Source organism: Tachyglossus aculeatus, chromosome 1, assembly GCF_015852505.1.
Source record: "Tachyglossus aculeatus isolate mTacAcu1 chromosome 1, mTacAcu1.pri, whole genome shotgun sequence".
Classification (NCBI taxonomy): Eukaryota; Metazoa; Chordata; class Mammalia; order Monotremata; family Tachyglossidae; genus Tachyglossus; species Tachyglossus aculeatus.
In genome coordinates, this window is record NC_052066.1 from 107068832 (window position 1) to 107096463 (window position 27632).

Here is a 27632-nt window from a genome sequence, read left to right on the forward strand (position 1 = left end):
CTCATATATTTAGAGAGCCTCTCATTGTCAAGCGAAACCCTCAACTTCTCTATTCTGCTTTTCTTCCTGCCTTCATTGGCAATGCTGTTGTGCAGGGCTGAAACTTGAACTGAACCTCAGAACTCAAAGGGGCTACACCCAGGGCCTTGTGACTTTTTCATCAGTGATCTGGCTGGTGGGTGGAAGAGTGTGTGCCCATGCTGGGAAAATAGGGTTACTTTGTAATCAGAGGTCCTAAAAACCATGACAGGCTAGAAATCAATTAGTGGTATTTACTAAGCGTTTGCTGTGTGCAGGGCACTGTACTAAATGCTTGGGAAAGAACGATGCAGCAGAGTTGGTAGGCATGTTCCCTGCCAGGAAACACCAAACGAAATTTGGAAGGGTTGAGTGAGAAAGCAGCGTGGCTTAGTGGAAAGAGCATGGGCTTGGGCGTCAGAGGACATAGGTTCTGATCCTGGCCCAACCGCTTGTCTGCTGTGTGACCTTGAGCAAACCACTTCTCCGTGCCTCAGGTACCTCATCTGTAAAACGGGGATTAAGACTGTAAGTCCCACTTGGGATAACGGGATTACCTTGTATCTATCCCAGCGCTTTGAACAGTGCTTGGCACAAAGTAAGTGCTTAGCAAATGCTATAATTATTATTATGTCTCATCCTGTAGGTAGGAAATGGCAAAATTTACATGTTCAAGATGGGGAAATGTCAGGCTGTGCCCCTGTGCAGCAGAAAAAGATTCATTCGTTCATTCAATCGTATTTATTGAGCGCTTACTGTGTGCAGAGCACTGTACTAAGCGCTTGGGAAGTACAAATCAGCAACATATAGAGACGGTCCCTACCCAAAAACGGGCTCACAGTCTAGAAGGGGGAGACAGACAACAAAACATGTAGACAGGTGTCAAAACCGTCAGAATAAACAGAATTAGAGCTATATGCACATCATTAATAAAATAGAGTAGTAAATATGTGCAAGTAAAATAAATAGAGTAATACATCTGTACAAATATATACAAGTGCTGTGGGGAGGGGATGGAGGTAGGGTGGGGGGGATGGGGAGGAGGAGAGGAAAAAGGGGGCTCAGTCTGGGGAGGCTTCCTGGAGGAGGTGAGCTCTCAGCAGGGCTTTGAAGGGAGGAAGAGAGCTTGTTTGGCGGATGTGTGAAGGGAGGTCATTCCAGGCCAGGGGAAGGATGTGGGCCGGGGGTCGACGGCGGGACAGGCGAGAACGAGGCACAGTGAGGAGGTAAGCGGCAGAGGAGCAGAGGGTGCAGGCTGGGCTGGAGAAGGAGAGAAGGGAGGTGAGGTAGGAGGGGGGAGAGGTGATGGACAGCCTTGAAGCCAACAGTGAGGAGTTTTTACTTGATTCGTAGGTTGACAGGCAACCACTGGTGATTTCTGAGGAAGGGAGTGACATGCCCAGGGCGTTTCTGTACAAAGATAATCCGGGCAGCAGAGTGAAGTATAGACCGAAGCGGGGAGAGACAGGAGGATGGGAGATCAGGGAGGAAGATTAGGGGGGCGGTGGGCAGGGACAGTGTCAGAGTGGGCTTAAACCGATCGTCAGTTGACAGATGGACACTGTGGCTGAAATGTTGGGATCCACCCACAGGAGTGCGGTCATCCGTAGTGGGTATGGAGTCAGGCTGTCAATCTGTGTGCAGAGCACTGTACTAAGCACTTGGGAGAGCACAATAAACAGACACATTCCCTGCCCACAATGATCTTACAGCCTAAAGAGCGGGAGACAGACATTAATTTAAATAAATAAATTACAGACATGTACAGCCTGACCCAAGGGGAAGGGAAGGACAGTATTTGAGGAGTGGGACTATTTACTGGTATGTTCAGCCCACTCCTTAAGTCCCCGTCAACGCTGGGTCAAGGCTAATCTGCTGTGACACTGGCCAATTCTCCCAGATAGAGCAGTTCTGCCATTCTGGGTGAGAGGGAACAACCACTTAGGTGGTGGGGAGACTGGTGCAGTTTCCCTGATGTTGTTTTCTGTACACACACACACACACACACACACACACACACTCTCTCTCTCTCTCTCTCTCTCTCTCTCTCTCTCTCTCTCTCTCTCTCTCTCTCTACTTCCCTTCCATCCCTTCCCCTTCCCCTACCCCCCCCCCCCTTTCAGTTTGGAGATCTTATCTCTGAAGCCAGGGTTGGGTTCATGGGAAGGAGGCCCCCTTGGATCCATTTTATTTTTCAAATGGTATTTCTTAAGCACTTAACTATGTGCCAGGCACTGTACTAAGCACTGGGGTAGATAAAAGTTAATCAGGTTGGAAACAGTCCCTGTCCCACATGGGGCGCTCAGACATAATCCCCATTTTACAGATGAGGGAACTGAGGCACAGAGAAGTGACGTGACTTGTCCAAGGTCACACAGCAGACAAGTGGCGGAGCTGGGATTAGAACCCAGGTCCACTGATTCTCTGGCCCCGTACTCTTTCCAGTAGGCTGCACTGCTTCTCTAAGCCGCGTGGCTCAGTGGAAGGAGGCCGGGCTTTGGAGTCGGAGGTCATGGGTTCAAATCCCGGCTCCACCAACTGTCAGCTCTGTGACTTTGGGCAAGTCACTTAACTTCTCTGTGCCTCAGTTCCCTCATCTGTAAAATGGGGAATAAGGCTGTGAGCCCCCCGTGGGACAACCTGATCACCTTGTATCCCCCTGGCGCTTAGAACAGTGCTTTGCACATAGTAAGTGTTTAACAAATACCATTATTATTATGATTATTATTATTATAAGCCCTCTTAGGACGACCACCTCCCCAGCCCAACCCTGCCAGATTTCCCATCAAAGGGCACTTTTTTTTTACCACCATCTTCCCATGGAGACCAGGAAGAGTGTGATGGGAATCCCTGGGCTCTAGAGACATGAATGAAACAGAAATAATGCCCCGAAAAGTGTAAAAACCGGTCTGATCTAGGGAATGCTAAACTGTCAGCAACCTCCTTGTCCAGGCAAGCTCACAAGATGTACATCTTTTTGGTAATTTGTTTTCCTCAACCCTCATGTTTTTCCCTGTGTAAATTGTTGTAAGGGATTAAATTATTCCAGAAAATAATTGAATGTTAATTTAACTTGAAGATAATTTAATTTCTGCCAACAAATATCAGGGGAGAAGATTACATTTCTAAATCAAACTTAACCTAAATTTATGTTTAAAATGACTAGAGCATTGAGAACAGGGGGAATATGGCTTCAGTTTGTTTTTATTCCTGCTTGGTTGTTTGGTTTATTTTTGTTTAAACTCTGTAGGCTACAGCATTATTGAAAAAGGCCCTTACAGAAGAGTGTGAAGATAGGTCGTCTATTCACGGTAATGATTCATCTTGTAGCTTGCTATCTATTCTGAATGACAATAGTGGAATAAAGCAAGCCAACCCCACTCAATGGCTCCACAGCCTTGGTACAAAGGAACAAGGTAACATTGTTAAAGGTTCTCTCCATCGCAAAAATATATTCTAAGTGATTGCTAATCCCAATAGTGCAAGGTGTAATTATAAAATAAAAATGGTAGACTCCCAAGAGCCCAGTTTTTGTTTGGTTGCTTGATGTAGGGAAAGAGAACGCATATTCGGGCTGGCTAGTAGGAAATGTTACTGGGTTTCAAGAGTCCACAAGAAAAGTCTCCTAATGGATCAAATTTCAGAAAAAAGGGATCACGATTTGGCGATTTAAAAATTAGTTATGAGAAATATGTTGTGATTTATAAAGCAGGACGCAAATGTGCTGTTTACAGCTCAGGTTCATTTCAAAGGAGAGTTCATACCCAGAGGTGAAAGTTATAGCCCCAGAATATGCATTGCTCTCTGGAAATTATTATTTGAACATTTAAAGTTTTTTTAGGTACACGGTGAGGTGAATCAAGTTTCCTGGGATGCTTTGCCTTTTAACTCACTCAATATGCAATGTTTTCAGAGAGTCAATCAAGTCCAAGACAGAAAAAAAAGAAACAAGCAATTAGGATGCTATGTACCTTACCTACCGAAAAACGACCAACCAGTTTTTGATCTCCAGAATGTGTGCTTGTTTATTCCTTGATTCAATAGCAAGTTTCGTTCTCATTAATGATGTTTCCAAGGCTTTTATAGCTGTGTACTCTACAGTTGGCAGAAAGGCGAGAACGATGGGGCTTTTTCTAGCTGTTGAACTTGCTTTAAATGTCATCAAAACATAAATGAGGATATTTGATTAGCTAAACTGTTTTCCATGGAAGCCACAGGGAGACATAAGAACATAAGACTAAAGTTCACAGTCGACTTTCTTTTTGAGAACTGCAATGGATAGCTTGGATCAATAAACAGGAGATAACAAAAAGGAGAAATTAAAGGGATGGGGTTTAAAAGAAAACAAACCAGTCTGATCACTCTGACATGTTTCATTTTTGTGTGTTCCTACACAGAAGCCCCAAGCCGGTGTGAAGATGAGAGCAAGGAAGAAAGCTTAGAAGAGAAGATTCCTATTACAGGTGAAAATATTGGCAGCCTAATAGCCTCAAATACAGCATTCAACCTTATTACATAATCAAAACAGGCTGTGTCGGTAGCTTGCAAATCTAACTAACAGTGAGTATATTCAGCCACCCAATCAATGCTGAGCTGAGAGATTTGAGATCATAAAGGGCAAGCTTATGGTCCCATAAACCAAGATAGAAAATAACAGTGCCTATTTAATTCCTTGTAATCATGTTATACATTTAAACCATGAGAATATCCTGTCATTTAGCTTTTCAGGTCCTAGTGTCTGTGTTCAAAGGTCAGTCTCCATGGGGAAGATCCAGTAATTATATGGCCAACTACAGATGTTTCTGATTTGATTCTTTTCTTTTCCGTAGTAATTGAATGTGTATCATTAGAATAAGAGCAGGGGGAAAAAAATGTGATAGGCAGGAGCTCTGCTCGTGCCTCCGTTACAAAGCCTGGCCGATAATTTAAAATTTTAGCAATAAGGTTTCATCAACACCTATTAAGATCTTCCTGTAGCAGATGTATTAAGCTTGTTTAGTTGGACTCTGAACGATACCATTATTTTGATTTTGCTTTTAGGGTATCAACCACAGAGATTAGTATTCAGGACACCATTCAATTTATCCCACATCAAAATTTACTACTATATCACCTTGTTTTGTAAAGTGCTGGGCTACTTCATTATGAATTCAAAGGTCTGACTTGAAATATTTATGCAAGTAAATATGCTAGAGGTGCCCGAGCATGCATCTGCATATATGGTATTTGTTGATGTTTTTCCAAGTGGAAGGAAGATACTCGCTTAGAACAGCAGTGGGTTATTAAGATTCATTTTTTAAACCCGAGTCTCCCTTTGTGAGCCCCGTTTAACGAAGAGGAGTTTATGGCGCCGCCATTAATATATTTTCGTAGATTTCCACACAGGAATATTTGTATTTCATTAGTAGTACTTGAATCCGAATTTCTTTCTTCTGCTGGGTCTTGTCTTATGCTGTCGAGTCATCTCTGACCCATAGTGACTCCGTGGACGCATCTCTCCCAAAACACCCCGCTCTCCGTCTGCGATCATTCTGGTAGTGTTTCCATAGAGTTTTCTGGGCAGAAATACAGAAGTGGTTTACCACTGCCTTGTTCTATGCAGTAAACTTGTGTCTCCACCCTTGACTCTCTCCCATGCTGCTGCTGCCCAGCACAGGTGAGTTTTGACTTATAGCAGGTTGCCTTCCACTCACTAGCCACTGCCCAAGCTAGGAATGGAATGGGTATGCCTCTCCTTGACTCTCCCTCCCGGTTCTGAGACTGATAGAGGACTGAAAACTCTTCAGGTGCGATTCTGAGAGGGGATTCAGCTGGGTACAGCTTGTATTAAAAAAATCTCTGGCTTTTGAGTTTGGTTGTCATGTGCTTATGAGAAGAGCATCATACTAGAGCGTAGTTTTCAATGGAGAAACTGCATGGCTTAGTGGATATAGCACAGGCCTGAGAGTCAGAAGGACCTGGGTTCTAACCCCAGCTCTGCCACTGGTCTGCTGTGAGACCTTGGGCAAGTCACTTGACTGCTCTGGGCCTCAGTTACCTCATCTGTAAAATGGGGATTGAGACTGTGAGCCCCATGTGGGACAAGGACTGTCTCCAGCCTGATTTGCTTGTATTTTAGACTGTGAGCCCACTGTTGGGTAGGGACTGTCTCTATATGTTGCCAACTTGTACTTCCCAAGCGCTTAGTACAGTGCTCTGCACACAGTAAGCGCATGATAAATGCGATTGATTGATTGATATCTACCCCAGTGCTTAGTACAGTGCCTAGCTCATAGAAAGAGCTTAACAAATACAAAAAAAAACCCAACTTGTGACCAAGGCCTTATTTCTGAAGATTCTCTTGGCATACAGGTAGGGGTAAAACTGATTTGAAATTATTTGCTTTACAAAATAAGCCCTGGTTTCCAGGTCTGTAATTGGAGCTGCATCCCTCTAGAAATAACGCTTTCTTTTACGGGGTTTGTCAAGTTGGGGATTCATTCCATCATATTTATTGAGCACTTACTGTGTGCTGTAGCAAGAGCTTGAGAAGTACAATTCAGGAACAAATAGAGGCAATCCCTGCCCACAATGGACCCACAGTCTAGAGGCTGTCTAGAAGTCCAGAAGTGGGGATATGGGTAGAGCACTGTTCTAGGTGTTTATTCCTTTAATCGTATTTTTGGAGCGCTTACTGTGTGCAGAGCACTGTACTAAGCGCTTATGTTTATGATGTGAAGAGCATTGAGCCGGGCACCTACTCTGTGCACCTGTTTCCTGGCTGGCCTCTACATGGTGGGATCTAGCCTTTTTCCACCTCAAGTGTAGTATTGGGAATGCATTCAGTCCTGGAAAGGGGACAGGCTCTTATACCATCTAATAGTCATTGATGGGGTTAAGCGGGGAAAAAAGGAAAGAAAAACTCTCCATGCAGGACCCTCAGCTCTTCTTCCTTATTGCTCCCTCCAGACCCAGAATGCGTAGTGCTGTAGTCAGAACCAAGTTTCCATATGCAATCTGGTACCCTGCGACCCTCCGTGCCAAGCAGCATGTGAGAAGCAGTGTGGCGTAGCAGATAAAGCACGGGCCTGGGGTCAGAAGGTCATGCATTCTAATCCTGGCTCTGCCACTTGTCTGCTGTGTGACCTTGGGCAAGTCACTTTACTTTTCTGTGCCTTTACCTCATCCGCCACCTCTCGGGGTCGCACCTGGAGAGTTTCCGGTACTCTACAAGTCTTGAGAATGGGAGGGAGAGTCAAGCAGAGGCATAGTGGCTCAGTGGAAAAGAGCATGGGGTTTGGAGTCAGAGGTCATGGGTTCAAACCCCGGCTCCACCAATTGTCAGCTGTGTGACTTTGGGCAAGTCACTTAACTTCTCTGTGCCTCAATTACCTCATCTGTAAAATGGGGATGAAGAGTGTGAGCCCCACGTGGGACAACCTGATCACCTTGTAACCTCCCCAGCATTTAGAACAGTGCTTTGCACATAAGTAAGCACTTAATAAATGCCATCGTCATTATTATTATTATATCCATTCCATTCCTGGCTTGCCAGTGGCTAGCGAGTGGAAGGCAATCTGCTACAAGTCAAAACTCCCCTGTGCTGGACAGCAGTGGCATGGGAAAGTCGAGGGAGGGGACTCAGGGTTACTGCATGGAAGTAGGCAATGGTAAACCGCGTCCGTATTTTTACCAAGAAAACTCAATGGATACATTACCAGAACGATTGCAGATGGAGAGCGGGCTGTTCTGGGAGAGATGTGTCCGTGACGTCGCTATGGGTCGGAGACGACCCAAGAGCGTAAGATGATGACCTCGTCTGTAAAATGGGGATTAAGACTGTGAGCCTCATGTGGGACGGGGCCATGTCTAGCCCAATTAACTTGTATTTCCCCCAGCATTTAGTACAGTGCCTGGAACATAATAAATGCTTAACAAATACCGTAAAAAAATAAAAAGGAGTCAAATCTGGTCGGCACCTCGGGAGGTCAAAGGGAGGCACCGAAACTCAAATTCAAGGAGGGAGGGCCAGGCTAGCCAAAGGATGGCCACAGGCTGGTTCCCTGGTTCTGGCATTGCTGCCGTCGTCCCCATCCTGTCATCATCATCATCATCATCAATCGTATTTATTGAGCACTTACTAAGTGCAGAGCACTGTACTAAGCACTTGGGAAGTACAAATTGGCAACATATAGAGACAGTCCCTACCCAACAGTGGGCTCACAGTCTAAAAGGGGGAGACAGAGAACAAAACCAAACATACTAACAAAATAAAATAAATAGAATAGATAGGTACAAATAAAATAAATAAATAAATAGAGTAATAAATATGTACAACCATATATACATATATACAGGTGTTGTGGGGAAGGGAAGGAGGTAAGATGGGGGGGATGGAGAGGGGGACGAGGGGGAGAGGAAGGAAGGGGCTCAGTCTGGGAAGGCCTCCTGGAGGAGGTGAGGTCTCAGCAGGGCCTTTCTGTCATGGTATCTATGGGTATGGGTTATATCTATCGTTGACCAGCTGTTCTCTTTGTCCCCGGTGATGACAGCTAAGAGGAATTGGGCTGAAACAGAATGAGAGAAAGAGGCTGACTGTCCAGTGGACAAAATACTGGAGTGAGCAACTAAAGGACGGTGGGGAGATGTGGCTGTGTCTAGACCATAAGTTTGTTGTCTATCAGCTCTGCTCTATTGTACTCTCCCAAGTGCTCAGTAGAGTGCTCTGCACAAGCTAAGTGTATAATAAATATGACTGATCGATTGATTGGCGTTTCCACCCTATAGACTTCCCAGGGCTGGGTGCCTGGAGGCGAAGTGTGGACTAGATGATCTAGGGAAGAAGCAGGATCTAGTGGAAAGAACACAGCCCTAGGAGTCAGAGGACGTTGGTTCTAATCCCGGCTCTGCCACATGTCTGCTGCGTGACCTTCGGCAAGTCACTTCACTTCTCTGTGCCTCTGTTACCTCATCTGTGAAATGGGGATACACAGATGTTAACTGGCTTGCCCAAGGTCACATTAATTCATTCAAGCATATTTACTGAGCACTTACTGTGTTCAAAGGACTACCCTAAGAGCTTGGGAGAGTACAATATAACAATAAACAGGCACAATCCCTGCTCACAACAAGCTTGCAGTCTAGAGAGGAAGTCACCCAGCAGGCTAGTCGGGGAGTTGGGTTTAGAACCAAGGTCCTTACCTCCCAGGCCTGGGCTTTTTCCATCTGGCCACACTATTTCCAGTCGACCACGCTGCTTCTGTTCTGAAGGAATCTATTTTTCTGTCCTTAATACTGTCCTGTTCCTATCAGGCCCACTGCTGTTATAGTAATAATAATAATAATAATGGTACTTGTTAAACGCTTACTAGGTGTCAAGCACCGTTCTAAGGACTGGAGTAGAGACAAGTTAATCAGGGTGGACACAGTTCCTGTCCCACATGGGGCTCACAGTCTCAATTCCCATTTTACGGATGAGGGAACTGAGGCCCCAAGAAGTGAAGTGATTTGCCCAAGGTTACGTGGCAGGCATGTGGAGGAGCTGGGATTAGAACCCATGACCTTCTGCTTCTCTATCACTGCCCCAGAGCCTTCCTTCCATGTCATCTAAATGTACCCAGAAGAATTTGGAGTCTATAACTTGGATTCTAATCCCGGCTCCACCAGTGACCTTGGGCAAGTTACTTAACTTCTCCGGGACGCAGTTACCTCACCTGTAAAATGGGGATAGAGTACCGTGAACCCCATGTGGAATATGGACTGCGTTCAACCCGTTTAGTTTGTTGTTCCCCGCTTCTAGACTGTGAGCCCATTGTTGGGTAGGGATTGTCTCTGTTGCCGAATTGTACTTTCCAAATGCTTAGTACAGTGCTCTGCACACAGTAAGCGCTCAATAAATACGATTGAATGAATGAATGAATGACGTATCTATCCCTGCGCTGAGTTCATTCATTAATTCAATCGTATTTATTGAGCGCTTACTGTGTGCAGAGCACTGTACTAAGCGCTTGACTGGCACATAGTAAGCACTAAATAAATACCATTTAAAAAAAAGTGCAGTTCCAAAAATGACCCAGTCATAGGTCGGAACCAGATTCCGTATCAGGCAGGACGGGTGTTTTCCAGGTAGAATTCCCACTTCATGACATCAGGGGGCTGCAGTAAATCCCAAGATGTGTCAGGAAACTGGCGGGAGCTTTGCAGTCATGGAAGGGGAAATCATGCTGTCAGAGACTGAATGAAAAGTGAGAAATCACACTTCATTTCTGCAGTGTCAGCTGCAGGGCAGACTTTAACATGGTGAAGATTTTAAGTGCAAATTATCAGGATAAGTGTACCCACTTAGACAAGTTACACACATGGAGATGTTTGGGCCTTGGCCCTAGTCTCTTCACATCAGCCCTTTCAAAACGAGGGTAATTTGAAATGCACTTAGGATTTTGAGACCGTGTCCCAAGTAGTGAGATAATCAGGTCACAGTGTTTTGCAGAAACAATTAGGCTGGGATTAATGTGATTATTATTCAGCCTTCCTTTGAACTACTTAATACCCAGGAGATGAGTTTTCTCCCACCGATGCCAGCGAATTCAACTGGCAGGGGCCGGTGGATGTCGAAGACCGGTCCTGGGGTCGGTCCCGGCCTCCGCTGAGGGTCAGAGAGAAAAGGGGGTGTGAAGGACTCCCCCTCGGTCCTCGCTAACATTGGGGTCAGGGTTCCACCGAAACCACTCATTCATCCGCTAACCCCCGCCCCACTCCACGTGCCCATCTTGGCAGAGCCTTTCTCCCTAAGCTCAATGTGAAAAGGGCCCTTGGCTTTTATCTTGAGAGGATAAGCCGTTAAGAATGTCCATTCAGCCTCTCTTTTGACACCAATCCGTTTGGTCAAGCTGCGTTGAAAGGGGTCCTCTACGAGGCCATTTCTCATGGTTCCTGGGAAGGCAGCCCCGCGGGTCCAAGGACCCAGGGTTGTGTGTGGTCAGAAACCCCCTCCCCATGCACAGTGGCCCGCGGAGGCCTGGTTGGCCTTTCCCGAAGCAGTACTGGCTCGAGGGCCTAGTGCGTCTTAACAGGGCCCAGCCCGCACCCTCCACTCCTCCGCCGCTAATCTCCTCACCGTACTTCGTTCTCGCCTGTCCCGCCATCGACCTCCGGCCCACATCATCCCCCGGGCCTGGAATGCCCTCCCTCTGCCCATCCGCCAAGCTAGCTCTCTTCCTCCCTTCAAAGCCCTACTGAGAGCTCACCTCCTCCAGGAGGCCTTCCCAGACTGAGCCCCTTCCTTCCTCTCCCCCTCGTCCCCCTCTCCATCCCCCCCATCTTACCTCCTTCCCTTCCCCACAGCACCTGTATATATGTATATATGTTTGTACATATTTATTACTCTATTTTACTTGTACATATCTATTCTATTTATTTTATTTTGTTAGTATGTTTGGTTTTGTTCTCTGTCTCCCCCTTTTAGACTGTGAGCCCACTGTTGGGTAGGGACTGTCTCTATATGTTGCCAATTTGTACTTCCCAAGCGCTTAGTACAGTGCTCTGCACACAGTAAGCACTCAATAAATACGATTGATGATGGTGATGATGAGGGCCCAGACAAGACCTTTTCATCTGCCTTCTTCCGCACAGTAAAAAGTTGGATTTCTGCCATTGTCTTTGAGAAGCAGCGTGGCTCAGTGGAAAAGAGCATGGGCTTTGGAGTCGGAGGTCGTGGGTTCAAATCCCAGCGCCGCTAATTGTCAGCTGTGTGACTTTGGGCAAGTCACTTAACTCCTCTATGCCTCAGTTACCTCACCTTTTAAATAGGGATGAAAACTGTGAGCCCCCCGTGGGACACCCTGATCACCTTGTAACCTCCCCAGCGCTTAGAACAGTGTAACAGTGCACATAGTAAGCGCTTAATAAATGCCATCATTATTATTATTTTTTGATCAGCATTTTGGTCACTTGATCATCCGCATTTGACTCTTTCCCATGCTGCTACTGCCCAGCACAGATGAGTCGACTTTGACACTTCGGTTTAGACCTTTCCATTATGGGTAGCCCTGTACGGCGTAGCTCTAAGCTTCATCAGCGTATGTAAACTCTCTTGCCACGATAAGGTGGCACTTCCTAGGAGAGACAGAGAGTGGAGTCAGACTATTTAACTGTGCAATTAATAATGCGCAGATCAGAATCAGTGTGGTCCTAGTGGTTAGAATCCCAGCCTGGGAGGCAGGGAACCTGGGTTCTAATCCCAACTCCACCCTTGTCTGCTGTGCAACCTTGGGCAAGTCACTGAGCTTCTCTGTGCCTCCGTTACCTCATCTGTAAAATGGGATTGAGACTGTAAAGCCATATAGGACGTAGATTGTGTCCAAACCGATTAGTGCAAATTCTTCCCCAGTGCTTAGTGACAGGAACAAGGCACACGGTAACCACCTAACGAAGACCATTAAAAAAGTAGGCATTTTAGGCCCAGAATGCTATAGAACAAATTATCGGTCCTGGTGGGAATGGTGGAGATGAAGAAGCAGAATCGCATTCACCGAACATTGACAGTGATGGTGATGATTATGGTATTTGTTAAGCGCTTTACCATGTGCCGAGCACTGTTCTACACGCTGGGGTAGATTCAAAGTCATCAGGTTGTCCCACGTGGGGCTCACGTGGGACAGGGATTAGAACCTGTGACCTGCTGGGTACAGAGTGCTGAATTGGGCACCTTCTGTGTGTAGAGTGTTGTACTGGGCCCCTACAGTGCTTTGCACATAGTAAGCACTTAATAAATGCCATTATTATTATTATTATTATTATTACAGGGTGCAGAGAACTGCATTGGACCCATTTTCTGCTGGGCACCAAGTGCATGCAGAGTGCTAGACTAGGCGTTTGGGAGCATAAAATGAGAGTAGAAGACGGCCTTAATCCCCATTTTCCAGATGAGGTAACTGAGGCACAGAGAATCAATCAATCAATCAATCAATCAATCGTATTTATTGAGCGCTTACTATGTGCAGAGCACTGTACTAAGCGCTTGGGAAGTACAAATTGGCAACACATAGAGACAGTCCCTACCCAACAGTGGGCTCACAGTCTAAAAGGGGGAGACAGAGAACAGAACCAAACATACCAACAAAATAAAATAAATAGGATAGAAATGTACAAGTAAAATAAATAAATAAATAAATAAATAAATAGAATAATAAATATGTACAACCATATATACATATATACAGGTGCTGTGGGGAAGGGAAGGAGGTAAGATGGGGGGATGGAGAGGGGAATGAGGGGGAGAGGAAGGAAGGGGCTCAGTCTGGGAAGGCCTCCTGGAGGAGGTGAGCTCTCAGCAGGGCCTTGAAGTTAAGAGAAGTTAAGTGACTTGCCCAAAGTCACACAGTGAACTGCAGGAGCAAAAGCCAAGAGACTAACAGTCGATCTGTGGAGAGGGAAGGTTATAAGGAGTCTCTCAGCCCTCTGCCCCAACTCCTGTCCTTCCGTGCCCAGTTATTTGCCGCTCCTGCCTTTTGGACCTACTGCAGAATCTTGCAGCCCACAAGACTTTGCCACCCAGGCAGACCGAGGGCTAAAATGGATATTTCTGGGACCTGCTGGAGAGAAAAAAAGACATTGTGCTTATTGATATATGTACAGCATTTAAGGGAAATCTGGAAAGCAATCCCTTGTTACAATTGGGAATCACAACAAATGTATTTACTGAATGACTATTGCGTGCAGAGTACAGTACTAGGCACTTACTGGTGCAAAGTGCTGTATTGGGCACCTTCTCTGTGCAGAACACTATAATAATAATTATTATGGTATTTGTTAAAGGTTCACTATGGGCCAGGCACTGTACTAAGCGCTGGGGTGGATACAAGCAAATCGGGTTGGACACAGTCCCTGTCCTATGTGGGGCCTCACAGTTTCAATCCCCATTTTACAGGTGAGGTAACTGAGGCACAGAGAAGTAAAGTTACTTGTCCAAGGTCACACAGCAGACAAGTGGAGGAGCAGGGATTAGAACCTGTGACCTGCTGGGTACAGAGTGCTGAATTGGGCACCTTCTGTGTGTAGAGTGTTGTACTGGGCACCTACAGTGCTTTGCACATAGTAAGCACTTAATGAATGCCATTATTATTATTATTATTATTACAGGGTGCAGAGAACTGCATTGGACCCATTTTTTGCTGGGCACCAACTGCATGCAGAGTGCTAGACTAGGCGTTTGGGAGCATAAAATGAGAGTAGAAGACTCAGTCTTTGCCCTCTAGGTACTAATGGCGAGGCAGGAAGGCATAAATTGCATGCATATAGTGATAGCAGGAGGAAAAACACGGCTACAAGTGGTAATGGCAAGAGGATGAGAAAATACATGGATCATAAATGGAGCATCTATAGAGAGTTCCCTAAAGATAATAATAATAATAATAATAATATTGGCATTTGTTAAGCGCTTACTGTGTGCAAGAAAGACCTGAAGACATTCTACAGAAACACCACTCGCGCCTGAAATTTCTTGCGCATTTTCATCTGTTAGTTTTCAGAACAGTGCCTGTCCTTTCTATGGACCTAAGCTTGTCTGTCCCCTCAATTGATGACATTTCTCCAGTGCATTTGCGATTCCTTGTTAGCCTGGCTTTGTGGCATCTCTCTCCCGTTTCTCATCTTGCTAGGGTGCTTCCCTGGGGCAAGCAGCGGGCACACTCCATGTCTTCTCCGAGCTACCAGGCATACCCCGGGCATCCGTAAGACAGGCAAGCGTGGTTCAGTTTTTCACTCCTAGGCTGCGTCGTAGAAGCCCCCTTACATCTGCTATTTCAGTTTTCCATTTTTCCTTTGTAGCTATAGAAGTATTTAAGCAGGTGCACATTTGCATCTAAAAGAGAATAAAGGATGAAAAGTTGAAGCTTTCTCTGTCCCCCCCCTTCCTAACCTCATCTCCCTCTCTCCCTCCACCCTCTCACACTGCTCAGTACACCCTCCCTTTTTTTTCTCCCACCCTTGTTTGTAACTTCATGTTGCTAAAAATCCATGAAAAATCTCAGGAACCTTTACTCTTCTGATAAAGGGTACGTGGTTAAGAGGTTTATATAATGCCAGTGAGAAAACAGCCAGTTTATTTCATTATGTCATCAGGATGGTAATGATGGGAATTATATTCTTTCTTCCTGTGGTGAGGTGCGTTTTGCCAGAGTTACTGTCAGCCGACCTTATTTTTTTTTTAATGGCATTTATTAAGCGCTTACTATGTGCAAAGCACTGTTCTAAGCGCTGGGGAGGTTACAAGGTGATAAGGTTGTCCCCCGGGGGGCTCACAGTCTTAATCCCCATTTTACAGATGAGGTAACTGAGGCACAGAGAAGTGAAGTGACTTGCCCAAAGTCACACAGCTGACAATCGGCAGAGGCGGGATTTGAACCCATGACCTTTGACTCCAAAGCCCGGGCTCTTTCCACCGAGCCACGCCGCTTCTCTATTTGAGAGCCAACTCCTCCTTTCTCCATAAAGCCAGATCCTGCGGCCTGCCTGGGGTAGTCCAAAAACATCGAGCGCCCAGACACATTTCAGGCCCTTGTGTGGAGGGAGTGTTGTCAATCAGTCAGGCAGGCACATGTATCGTGTCCAGAGCACTGTACTAAGCACTTGGGAGAGTACAGTATAACAATATAACAGACACGTTGCCCGCCCACAGTGAGTTTACAGTCTAGAGTGGGAGACAGACATTACTATAAATAAATAAAATTACAGATTGTACATAAGTGCCGGGGGGCTGGAGATAATGATAATAATAATTTTGATATTTATACAGTGCCTTGCACTAAGCGCTGGGGTGGATACAAGCAAATTGGGTCGGACACAGTCCCTATCCCTATGGGGCTCATAGTCTCAATCCCCATTTTACAGAGGAGGTAACTGAGACGCAGAGGAGTGAAGTGATTTGCTCAAAGTCACACGGCGGACAAGTTGGCAGAGCTGGGATTAGAGAAGCAGCGTGGCTCAGTGGAAAGAGCCCGGGCTTTGGAGTCAGAGGTTATGGGTTCAAATCCCGGCTCCACCACTCGTCAGCTGTGTGACTTTGGGCAAGTCACTTAACTTCTCTGGGCCTCAGTTACCTCATCTGTAAAATGGGGATTAAGACTGCGAGCCCCACATGGGACAACCTGATCACCTTGTAAATTCCCCGGCGCCTAGAACAGTGCTGTGCACATAGTAAGTGCTTAATAAATGCCATTATTATTATTATTATTATCATAACCTTCTGACTTGCAGGCCTGCGTTCTAACCACTATGTCCTGCTGCTTCTCAGCATGAATGGGGCTAAATAAGGGGAGAAAGTCAGGGAGATGCAGAAGAGAGTGGGATGGCTGCATGATACTTGATTGATCTGATTTCCACACTCCCCGATTAGCCCATTGGTCATTTTAGGCAGACTGGAAATGACTTCAAGAGAAACCTCTTCCCACCTGTTTGAGAGGCCACCCTCAAAAGGCAGATCAGGGGACTTCAGTCGGGCCTCACCCATAATAATGATGGTATCTGTTAAGTGCTTACTATGTGCCAAGCACTGTTCTAAATGCCGGGGTAGTTACACGGTAAGCAGGTTGTCCCAGGTGGGGCTTACAGTCTTAATCCCCATTTACAGATGTGGTAACTGAGGCACAGAAAAGTTAAGTGACTTGCCCAAAGTCACACAGCTGATAAGTGGTGGAGCTGGGATTAGAACCCACATCCTCTGTCTCCCAAGCCCGGGCTCTTTCCACTAAGCCACACTGCCCAGTGAGCATTGGAGCTGCCCCAGGATGATGGCTATGCATCCTTTTTTTTTTTTTTTTTTTTTTAGAAATCTCTCCAGGCAGAAACTGCTGCAGTTTAAACCTTTCTTTTGTGGGCCCCAGTGGATGCTCCTCACAGCAGCCATGTGGTGTTTGTGTGTGTGTTTGTGTGAATGCACACGCGTATACCCAAACACGTGCTCCCTCAACAAACTGTCTTTCCTCTTGAGCAGAGACACTGGGAAGAATGGGAAACCAAGAGACAGACCCTCTCCTAACTCACCCTTGAAAACAGTTACTAATTGTTCCTCTCCCCCTGCCTGCCTTTCCTCCTCCCAGCCTCCTCTTCTTCGGGCTAAAGGGACTCTGGTGTTTTCTAAAAGGCCGATTATCCAAATCTTTAATTATTTTGCTTTTTCCCTTGTGGCTCCTCTCCAAGTTCTCCCCAAACCAAACACAGTAGATTCTGTGCTAGGCTTAGTGTAATGGGAATGTTGCCATTGGGTCTGATATCTTCTTGCTCTTTTAGGTACATAACTCACTGTGGGTTCAGTGTGCCCCAGATCTTTTCCTGTCCCGTTCTCACAAAGGTAGTGCTGCCCTATCCTGTAGCTTTCCAGTTTGTCTTTTCTCCCTAAGAGAATGGCCACATTTGCTCCTGGTTAGCTTTATCTTGCTTTTTTCTTGTCCAATTTGTATTTCCTACTCTCCAGGAGCACTGACATATTTTTTTGCAAAAGGACCAGTGCTGCTAAGGGTGTTTTTTTGTTTTTCCCTCAACATTGGATCCCCTCCTTCTCTTTTCTGAGTTGTACTGTAAGCTGCTGTAATAGTTCCTTGTTGAATGCAGTCCTATAGACAGATGAATTTTAAAGAGTCACTCCCCCAACATCACTTCTCAAAACTGCTGGTCCATTGATGCTCTGTGTCTTCCATTTGACAAGCCACGCTCTCTCCTCTCCCCAATTATCTGGAGTTCCTGTATCTTTCTGTCTCTCTGTCTCTTTCATTTAGTTTTCTTTTTTTTAATAGCATTTATTAAGTGCTTACTATGTGAAAAGCATGGTTCTAAGTGCTGAGAAAGTTACAAGGTGATGAAGTTGTCCCTCAGGGGGCTCACAGTCTTAATCCCCATTTTACAGATGAGGGAACTGAGGCACAAAAGTTAAGTGACTTGCCCATAGTCAGCTGACATTTGGCGGAGCTGGGATTTGAACCCATGACCTCTGACTCCAAAGCCCATGCTCTTTCCACTGAGCCATACTGCTTCTCTGTGTGACTCTCTGCTTTTTCATTCACCAACCCCACTCAGCCCCACAGCACTTATGTGCATATCTGTAATTTATTTATATTAATGTCTGTCTCCCCATCTAGACTGTAAGCTCATTGTCGGCAGGGAATGTGTCTGTTTATTGTTAAATTTTACTCTCCTGAGCATTCAGAATAGTGCTCTGTATACAGTAAGTGCTCAATAAATTTGATTGAATGAATGAATGAGTGAATGAATATTTCCTGGTCTCCTTTTCTCCCTCACTCAGCTGTATCCTTCTTCCTCAGTCTCTCTTTCTTGTCCTTTATCTCTCTCTCTCTCTCTCTCTCTCTCTCTCTCTCTCTCTCTCTCTCTCTCTCTCTCTATGTATGTTTCTCTTTCTCTCTCATCTATTTCTCTGTCCTTTGGGGCCTTGGAAGCTCCGACTGTGCTTTCCCTTTCTTTCTGTTTTTGTCTCTTTCTCTGGATTTCAGCCTCTCTGATTATCTCTGTATCTAGCTCTGTTTCTAGCTCTGTTCCTCAGTGTCTTTCTGCTCTCTTTGCTCTTTCTCACTTTCTTTGCTCACTCTTTCATTTCTATATTTGACCTCAGCCCTATGTCGCTAAAGTTTTGCTTCTGTCTCAATTATGTATCTCTCTTTCTTTTGTCTGTCTGTGTCTCCATATCAACCACTTTCTATCCGTCTCTGTCTTTACCTCTGTGGGTAAGAACACAACATAAGAATATAAGAAATATACCTGAGTGGGCAGGGAAGGTGTCTACCGACTCTGTTGTATTGTTCTTTCCTAAATGTTAGTACAGTGCTCTGCGCATAGTATGTGCTGATTAAAAAACACTGATGATGATTATGATAATGGGGGCAATCCATTCATCACTGGATTCTGTCTCCGGCAGGAGCACCAGGGCTCTTGGAGAAGTTATGTGATGGTTGCTTTCTTAGATATCCATCCTCATGGTTAGGGATGGACCATCTAGTGCCTCTAACCTTTCCCATGGTTCATGTATCTGTTTTTCCCTCTCGAGTCTTCTAGCTAACACCCATAGTTTTGCCTCTTACATTCTTCTAGGAATCTATCCTAGACCTCTCATCCATGAATCTGTCCAAACCCTTCTTGAACTGGCTGATGTTGCTGTACTCACCGTCAATCAATCAGTGGTATTTATCGAGCCCTTATTGTGCATAGAGCACTGTGATAAATGCTTGGGAGAGAACAGTACAAAGAGAGTTGATAGACACATTCCCTGCCCACAAGGAGGTCACGGTCTAGAGGGGGAGACAGGCATTAAAATATATAAATAAATGATTCAATCATTCAGTCGTGTTTATTGAGCACTTACGGTGTGCAGAGTACTGTACTAAGTGCTTGGGAGAGTACAATGCAACACAGATATGTATATGTGAATGGATTAGTGAATTAGTGTACTTGCCTCCTGCTGCATGAAAAGTGTTTCCCTTTTGTTTTGAATCTGTCTCCTGAAACTCCAGTGTGTGCATTTCATCCTGAGAAGCAGCGTGGCTCAGTGGAAAGAGCCCGGGCTTTGGAGTCAGAGGTCATGGGTTCGAATCCCGGCTCCACCACAAGTCTGCTGTGTGACCTTGGGCAAGTCACTTAACTTCTCTGAGCCTGTTACCTCATGTGTAAAAATGGGGATTAAGACTGTGAGCCCCATGTGGGACAACTTTAATAGAAGCAGCGTGGCTCAGTGGAAAGAGCACGGGCTTTGGAGTCAGAGGTCATGGGTTCGAATCTCGGCTCCACCACGTCGGCTGTGTGACCTTGGGCAAGTCACTTCACTTCTCTGGGCCTCAGTTCCCTCGTCTGTAAAATGGGGGTGAAGACTGTAAGCCCCATGTGGGACAATTTGATTACCTTGTATCTACCCCAGTGCTTAGAACAGTGCTTGGCACATAGTAAGCGCTTAACAAATACCAACATTATTATTATTATTATCCTGGTTGAAATGGAGAATTTGGGGAACAGTAATTCCAGATTCACCACGTCCATGCTCGTTCTGTAAACGTCAATCCTGCCCCATCTCAATCTACATCTCTCCACAGTGAAGAGTCCACCTTGAAGCTTCTCCATCCCACTGAATATACTATTCACACTGCTCCATTCCTTCTCCAACTCTGTTCGGTCCTCCTTGCGATGTGGCCAACAGAACAGCAGGTAGTGTTCCAGGTGTCCTCTGTTTGTCTGTGGCTGTGACTCAGGGGTCTCTTTGTGTTTCTCCCTCTCCTCCTCTGAGATCTGAGATCTTCCCTCAGGGAGGAAACAGCATGCCATAATGGATAGAGCCACAGGCCTAGGAGTCAGAAGGTCGTGGGTTCTAATCCCAGCTCCACAATTTGTCTGCTGTGTGACCTTGGGCAAGTCACTGTACCTCTCTTTGCCACAGTTACCTCATCTGCAAGATGGGGTTTCAGACTGTGAGCCCCAAATGGGACAGGGACTGTATCCAACCCGATTTCCTTGTATCCACCCCAGAACTTAGTACAGTGCCTGGCACATAGTAAGAGCTTAATAAATGCCATATTTATTTTTCCTCCCTAAAAGTCTCCTCCTTCACCCTCTCTGGACCTGCGCGTTCTGTTCCCCACCTGTGGCCTGGGGCGAGTCGCTCTTCATTTGTTGTTTTTTGTCTACACCCCTGCTGGTTTGATTTCTGCGTTCAGTACCTAAGTTCCTTAATGTCTTATACCTATAATCTATCTAGGATTTCTTTGCAAGCACAGAAACAGAGATGCAGAACATCCAGAGTCAGAAAGAAAGTCCGACTCTGAATCACAGTGAAAGCTTTTTTTTTTTTTATCAATCAGATTTCCCGAACTCCTACTGTGTACAGAGCATGGGTACTAAGCACCTGGGAGAGTACAGTATAACAGAGTTGGTAGACATGTTCCCTGCCCACAAAGAGCTTGCAGTCTAGATGGAGAGACGGACATTAATATAAATCAATTAGGGATATGTACCTAAGTGCTGTGGGGCTGAGGATGGGGTGCAAATCCAAGTGCAGGGGTTACACTCCTTTCTCCTTGCTTCTGTCCCTTGCTCAGTCCCTCAAAGTCCTCCAATTTGCTCTCTGAAACGAGAGTTGGTGGGGCTGAGAGGAATAATAATAATAATAATAATGGTATTTGTTAAGCTCTTACTATGTGCCACCCACTGTTCTATGCACTGGGGTAGATACAAGACAATCAAGTTGTCCCACATGGGGCTCACAGTCTTAATCCCCATTTTACAGATGAGGTAACTGAGGCACAGAGAAGTCAAGTGACTTGCCCAGTCACACAGCTGACAAGTGGCGGAGCTGGGATTAGAACCCACAACCTCTGACTCCCAAGCCCGTACTCTTTCCACTAAGCCGCGCTACTTCTCTAAGTTATTCCTAAATTCTCTTAGTTATTCCTAGTTGTCCCTGGGGTGAGCAATCAGTAGTATTTATTGATCACCCTCTGTGTGCATAGCACTGTGTTGAGCACTTGGGAGAATACAACAGATTTAATAAGCACGATCCAGACTCTCAAGGAGCTGAAAGTCTAGAGGGGGAAACAGACACTCAAGAAATTGTAGATAGGAGGAAGTGGTAGCATTTAAAGGTATGTATGTAAGAGCAGAGAAGCAGCGTGGCTCAGTGGAAAGAGCCAAGGCTTTGGAGTCAGAGGTCATGGGTTCTAATCCCTGCTCCGCCACATGTCTGCTGTGTGACCTTGGGCAAGTCACTTAACTTCTCTGAGCCTCAATTACCTCATCATCATCATCAGTCGTATTTATTGAGCGCTTACTGTGTGCAGAGCACTGTACTAAGCGCTTGGGAAGTACAAGTTGGCAACACATAGCGACAGTCCCTACCCAACAGTGGGCTCACAGTCTAAAAGGACTGTAAAATGTGGATGAAGCCTGTGAGCCCCACGTGGGACAACCTGATCACCTTGTATCCCCCCCCAGCACTTACAACAGTGCTTTGCACATAGTAAGCGCTTAACAAATGTCATAATTATTATTATTATTACTTTGAGAAGGAAGAGGTGAGTATCCAAATGATTAGGTGATACAGATGTTCCAATGTGGCACGAGGTGGGAAAAAGGGTGGGGAATTGAGGGATCAATCATGGAATTCCTTCCGGGTGAGATGTGATATTTGAAGCTAGAGGGAACAGTGGTCTGCCGGATATGAGGCGGGAGGAAGTTCCAGGTAGGGTGAGGGTGTGAGCGTCAGATCGGTGGCTACAGCGGTGAGACTGAATAGGTTGGTGTGAGAGGAATGAAGCATGCAAGCTGAGGATGTTGTGGGAGGAGAGAGAGAGTAACTAGTGGGGAGCGGGCTGACTGAATGCTTCAAACCCAGTATGCAGGAGTTTCTGCCTGATATAGACAGAAATGGGCAACCCATTGGAGGTTTTTAGAGTGGGAAGACAAGTGCAGAACAATATTTTTTTTAATGGTCTGATCAATTTCATTTTTTAAGTGCTTACTGTGTGCAAAGCACTGTACTAAGTGCTTGGGAGAGTACAATATAACAGTAACACAGACACATCCCCGCCCACAATGAACTTACAGTGTAGAGGAGGAGACAGACATTAATATAAATAAATAAATTACGGATATATACGTAAGTGCTGTGGGGCTAGGGTTGGTGGTGAGTAAAGGGAACAAGTTAAGACCATGCAGAAGGGAGTGGGAAAAGAGGACATGAGGGCTTAGTCAGGGAAGGTCTCTCGGTGGAGATGTAATTTCCAATGTAAAATGTAAGCTGACTGACTTTGGGCAAGTCACTTAACTTCTCTGGACCTCAGTTGACTCATCTGTAAAATGGGGATTAAGACTGTGAGCCCCCCATGGGACAACCTGATCACCTTGTAACCTCCCCAGCGCTTAGAACAGTGCTTTGCACATAGTAAGCACTTAATAAATGCCATTATTATTATTAAGACTTTGAAAGTGGGGAGAATAATTGTCTGTCGGACATGAAGAGGGAGGGCATTCCAGGTCAGAGGCAGGACGTGGGTGAGAGGCCGGCGGTGAGATAGGCGAGATAGAAGTACAGTGAGTAGATTGGAATTAGAGGAACAAAGTGTGTGGGCTGGGTTGTAGCAGGAGAGTAGTGAGGTGAGGTATGTGGGGGCAGGGTGATTGAGTGCGTTAAAGCTGATGGTAAAGAGTTTCTGTTCGATGCAGAGGTGGATGGGCAACCAATGGAGATTCTTGAGGAATGGGGATCCGAGCAGCCAAGTGAAATGTGGACTGAGATGAGGAGAGACTAGGCAGGAAAATGAGCATGGAGGTTGATGCGGGAGTCAGGTTAGGGATTATAACAAGTGCCTGGACTCGTATGGGAAAGTGTGGATGAAGAGGAAAGGGTGAGGTCTGGGAATGTGGAGGGAGAATTCACAGGATTCAGTGACAGACTGAATGTGGGGGTTGAAAAAGAGGGGTCAAGGGGTCAAGGCTAATGCCATGGTTCCAGGCATGAGAGGAGGGAAGGATGGAGGAGAGGATTTGGGAAGGATGATGAAGAGTTCAGTTTCAGACATGTTGAGCGTGAGTTGCCAGTGGAACATCCATTGGAGAGCATGGCATAGTGGATAGAGCACGGTCCTGGGAGTAAGGTGGTCATGGGTTCTAATCCCGGCCCTTCCACTTATCTGCTGTGTGACCTTGGGTAAGTCCACTTCTCTGGGCCTCAGTTACCTCATCTGTAAAATGGAAATTGAGACTGTGAGCCCCATGTGGGACAGGGACTGTGTCCAACCTGATTTACTTGTGTCCACCCCAGTGCTTAATACAGTGCCTGATTCATCATAAGCGCTTTAACAAGTACCACCGTTTCCCCCCCTCTAGACTGTGAGCTTGTTGTGGGTAGAAATCATCAACTGTTTATTGTATTGTTCTTTCCCAACCACTTAGTACAGTGCTCTGCACACAGTAAGTGCTTAATAAATACGATTGAGTGAATTGAATGAATCCATTTAGAGGTGCTGGAAGCAGGAGGAAATGTGAGATTGGAGAGGAGAGACAAATCAGAGCTAGTGAGGTTGATTTTTTTAATGACATTTATTAAGCGCTTACTATGTGCAAAGCACTGTTCTAAGCTCTGGGGAGGTTACAAGATGATCAGGTTGTCCCATGGGGGGCTCACAGTCTTAATCCCATTTTACAGATGAGGTAACTGAGGCCCAGAGAAGTTAAGTGACTTTCCCAAAGTCACACAGCTGACAAGTGACGGAGCCTGGATTTGAACCCATGACCTTTGACTCCAAAGCCCGGGCTCTTTCCACTGAGCCACGCTGGGAGTCATCAGCATAGAGATGGTAGCTGAAGCCCTGGGAGTGGATGAGCTCCCCAAGGGAGTGAGTGTAAATTGAGAAGAGAACATTGAGAAAACAAAGAGCTAGGAGACTTCAAGGAAATGGGCTCTCTACCCTCAGCGAACCCAAGCAACTCCTAATGAAACCCTCTCGAACCCAGGTCCATTTCCCAAGGAGTAAATCAAAACACAATTCTAGACTGTGAGCCCGTTGTTGGGTAGGGATTGTCTCTGTCTGTTGCCGAATTGAACTTTCCAAGCGCTTAGTACAGTGCTCTGCACACAGTAAGCGCTCAATAAATATGATTGAATGAACGAACTTCAACATGCACGCGCAAATACGCACACCTTCTCATGAAACTTTAACCTACTTTGGAATTGAAAGATTTTTTTTCCTCTTCCAACTGCAGGGTTCATTTTTTTTTTATTTTTTTTTTCATATCTGCAGAGACAAAAGCATATCAATTGCTGAAGCTGTCCACCTTGCGGGCTGGTGAGGACCAAACTAGAGGAAAGAATCCAAAGAAAAAGGCAGGCGACTCCAAATTGCAAGTGCCAGGTAAGCAAGGCTCCCGTCCTCCAGACCCTCACGCTTAAGCCAGAGACCCTGCCGGAGAGTGACGCGATGGCGAGAGTGGGTCCTCTGTAGCAGGAGCACTGCCAGACTCTGGCACGGAGCAGTCGAGTGGCATGCAATCCCTTTGGCGTGTACCACGGTCACGTTCTGTGGCGTGTCCCCCACACAGGATGTTTCTAAAGCAAATTTGGTTTCACCCCAGGTTAATCCTGGAGGAAGACACCAGCTAAGCACACGCCTAACAATATTTTGGATTGGGTGGGCAGCTACCCCTGACTACGCCTTAGCCCTGGGACCATCTGATTGACAGACAGCGAGTGAGAATTTCCCCCCCCTCAGCCCTGCTTACCCCCATACCATCCCTTGGGGAAGCAACATGGCAGAGTGGCCATGTGGTCAGAAGGTCATGGGTTCTCTGTCCGGCTCTGCCACTTGACTGCTGTGTGGCCTTGGGCAAGTCACTTCACTTCTCTGTGCCTTTGTTACCTCATCTGCAAAATGGGGAGTCAGACTGTCCCTTGTGGGATAGGGATTGTGCCCAAATCGATTTGCTTGTATCCACCCCAGCACTTCATACAGTGCCTGGCGCATAGTAAGCACATAATAAACACCACAGTTAAATTAATCAATCCCTTTCCCCTCCTACTGAGAGCTCATCTCCTCCAGGAGGCCTTCCCAGACTGAGCCCCCTTTTCCTCTCCTCCTCCCCGTCCCCCCACCCTATCTCCTTCCCCTCCTCACTGCACCTGTCTGTATGTTTGCGCAGATTTATTACTCTATTTATTTTACTTGTACATATTTCCTATTCTATTTATTTTGTTAATGATGTGCATCTAGCTTTACTTCTATTTATTCTGATGACTTGACACCTGTCCGCATGTTTTGTTTTGTTGTCTGTCTCCCCCTTCTAGACCGTGAGCCCATTGTTGGGTAGGGACCGTCTCTATATGTTGCCAACTTGTACTTCCCAATAATAATAATACTAATGATAGTATTTGTTAAGCGCTTGCGATGTGCAAAGCACTGTTCCCAAGCACTTAGTACAGTGCTCTGCACACAGTAAGCACTCAATAAATATGATTGAATGAATGAATGAAGTGGCCCTCAAAGTCTAAGCAGAGGAACTCCCAGCCCCTGGCATCTCTGGGCAGCAAGCTATCAATCTGGCCTTTCAGAAGCCAGACCCACAAGAACACAATCTCATGGCCAAATCTTATCTCCCTGTAGTGATTTTCTGCCCTTTGAGTCTGCACTGTGACTAAAGCACTGACCCATCAGACCCAAATAAATGATGCAGTCCTTGGCACCTTTTCACGACCCACCAATATCAATCAGTAGTGTGCCCTGCAGTCAGTCTGGTAGAAAGAGTATAGCTCTGGCTGTCGGGAGACCTGGGGTTTAATCCTGGCTCTTCAAGTAGGGCCATGTCTGATGCCTGTCTACTTGTTTTGTTTTGTTGTCTGTCTCCCTCTTCGAGACTGTGAACGCGTTGTTGGGTAGGGATTGTCCCTCTCTGTTGCCGAATTGTACTTTCCAAGCGCTTAGTACAGTGCTGTGCATACAGTAAGCGCTCGATAAATACAATTGAATGAATTGAATGAATGAATGGGGCAATACCATCAGGGGTGAAGCTTTCCAAACAAAGAACCTACCTCATAGGGCATTCTAAGGGGTGGATAGGCCTGGCAGAAATCCTGAAAAATAGCTGAATAATATGGGCCGTCGAGATCACGGTGTTCTGTGAAAGTGAATGGCTGCTACTTTATGGCACAGCAGATGGCATTATTAATAATAATAATGGTGTTTGTTAAGCACTTACTATAATAATGATGGCATTTATTAAGCGCTGTGACCTTGGGCAAGTCACTTAACTTCTCGGAGCCTCAGTTACCTCATCTGTAAAATGGGGATGCTGACTGTGAGTCCCACGCGGGACAGCCTGATCACCTTGTATCCCCCCCAGCACTTAGAACAGTGCTTTGCACATAGTAAGCGCTTCATAAATGCCATTTTTAAAAAAAAAGCACTGTTCTAAGCGCTGGGGAGGTTACAAGGTAATCAGGTTGTCCCCCATGGGGCTCACAGTCTTCATCCCCTTTTTACAGATGAGGGAACTGAGGCACAGAGATGTGGAGTGACTTGCCCAGAGTCACACAGCCGACAAGTGGCAGAGCCGGGATTAGAACCTATGACCTCTGACTCCCAAGCCCGGGCTCTTTTCACTGAGCCACGTTGCTTCTCTGCACTATGCTGGAGTCACTTTGACTATCGGTGGGTCCTGCAGCTAAAAGTCTCTGTGTGTAGTTCATGCCCCGCCGTCCTGTTCATCTGGTGCTCTCTGCCCCAGGTAGAACTTGATTGGCATTGAGGAGAGAATAAGATGTTGTTCTTGTTGTTGTCTTATGCTGTCGAGTCATGTCCGACCCGTAGCGACGCCATGGACACATCTCTCCCAGAGTGCCCCGTCTCCATCTGTAATTGTTCTGGTAGTGGATCCAGAGAGTTTTCTTGGTAAAAATGCAGAATCAATCAATCAATCAATCAATCAATTGCATTTATTGAGCGCTTACTGTTTGCAGAGCACTGTACTGAGCGCTTGGGAAGTACAAGTTGGCAACATATACAGTCCCTACCCAACAGTGGGCTCACAGTCTAAAAGGGGGAGACAGAGAACAAAACCAAACATACTAACAAAATAAAATAAATAGAATAGATATGTAC

General features: G+C 46.0%; 1 protein-coding gene and 1 non-coding gene across 6 annotated transcripts in view; one reads left to right on the forward strand and one right to left on the reverse strand.

Annotated features, from left to right (window-relative positions):
• Positions 1-27632, forward strand: part of KIZ (kizuna centrosomal protein) — a 174640-nt gene that overhangs the window by 111836 nt on the left and 35172 nt on the right. For 4 of the 5 annotated variants that reach the window (XR_005449437.1, XM_038743257.1, XM_038743258.1 and 1 more), the window contains 3 exons: positions 3269-3434; positions 4416-4481; positions 24783-24893. Coding sequence is in view for 4 of the 5 variants with exons in the window: in XM_038743257.1 (XP_038599185.1) it covers positions 3269-3434; positions 4416-4481; positions 24783-24893 (343 nt within the window). In the remaining variant the exon portion in view is untranslated. The remainder of the gene's footprint in view (positions 1-3268; positions 3435-4415; positions 4482-24782; positions 24894-27632) is intronic. The other variant, XM_038743261.1, reaches the window with a different exon arrangement.
• Positions 5685-5822, reverse strand: LOC119934788. The gene has a single exon (XR_005453011.1). It is a non-coding gene; the product is annotated as a small nucleolar RNA SNORA7 (small nucleolar RNA).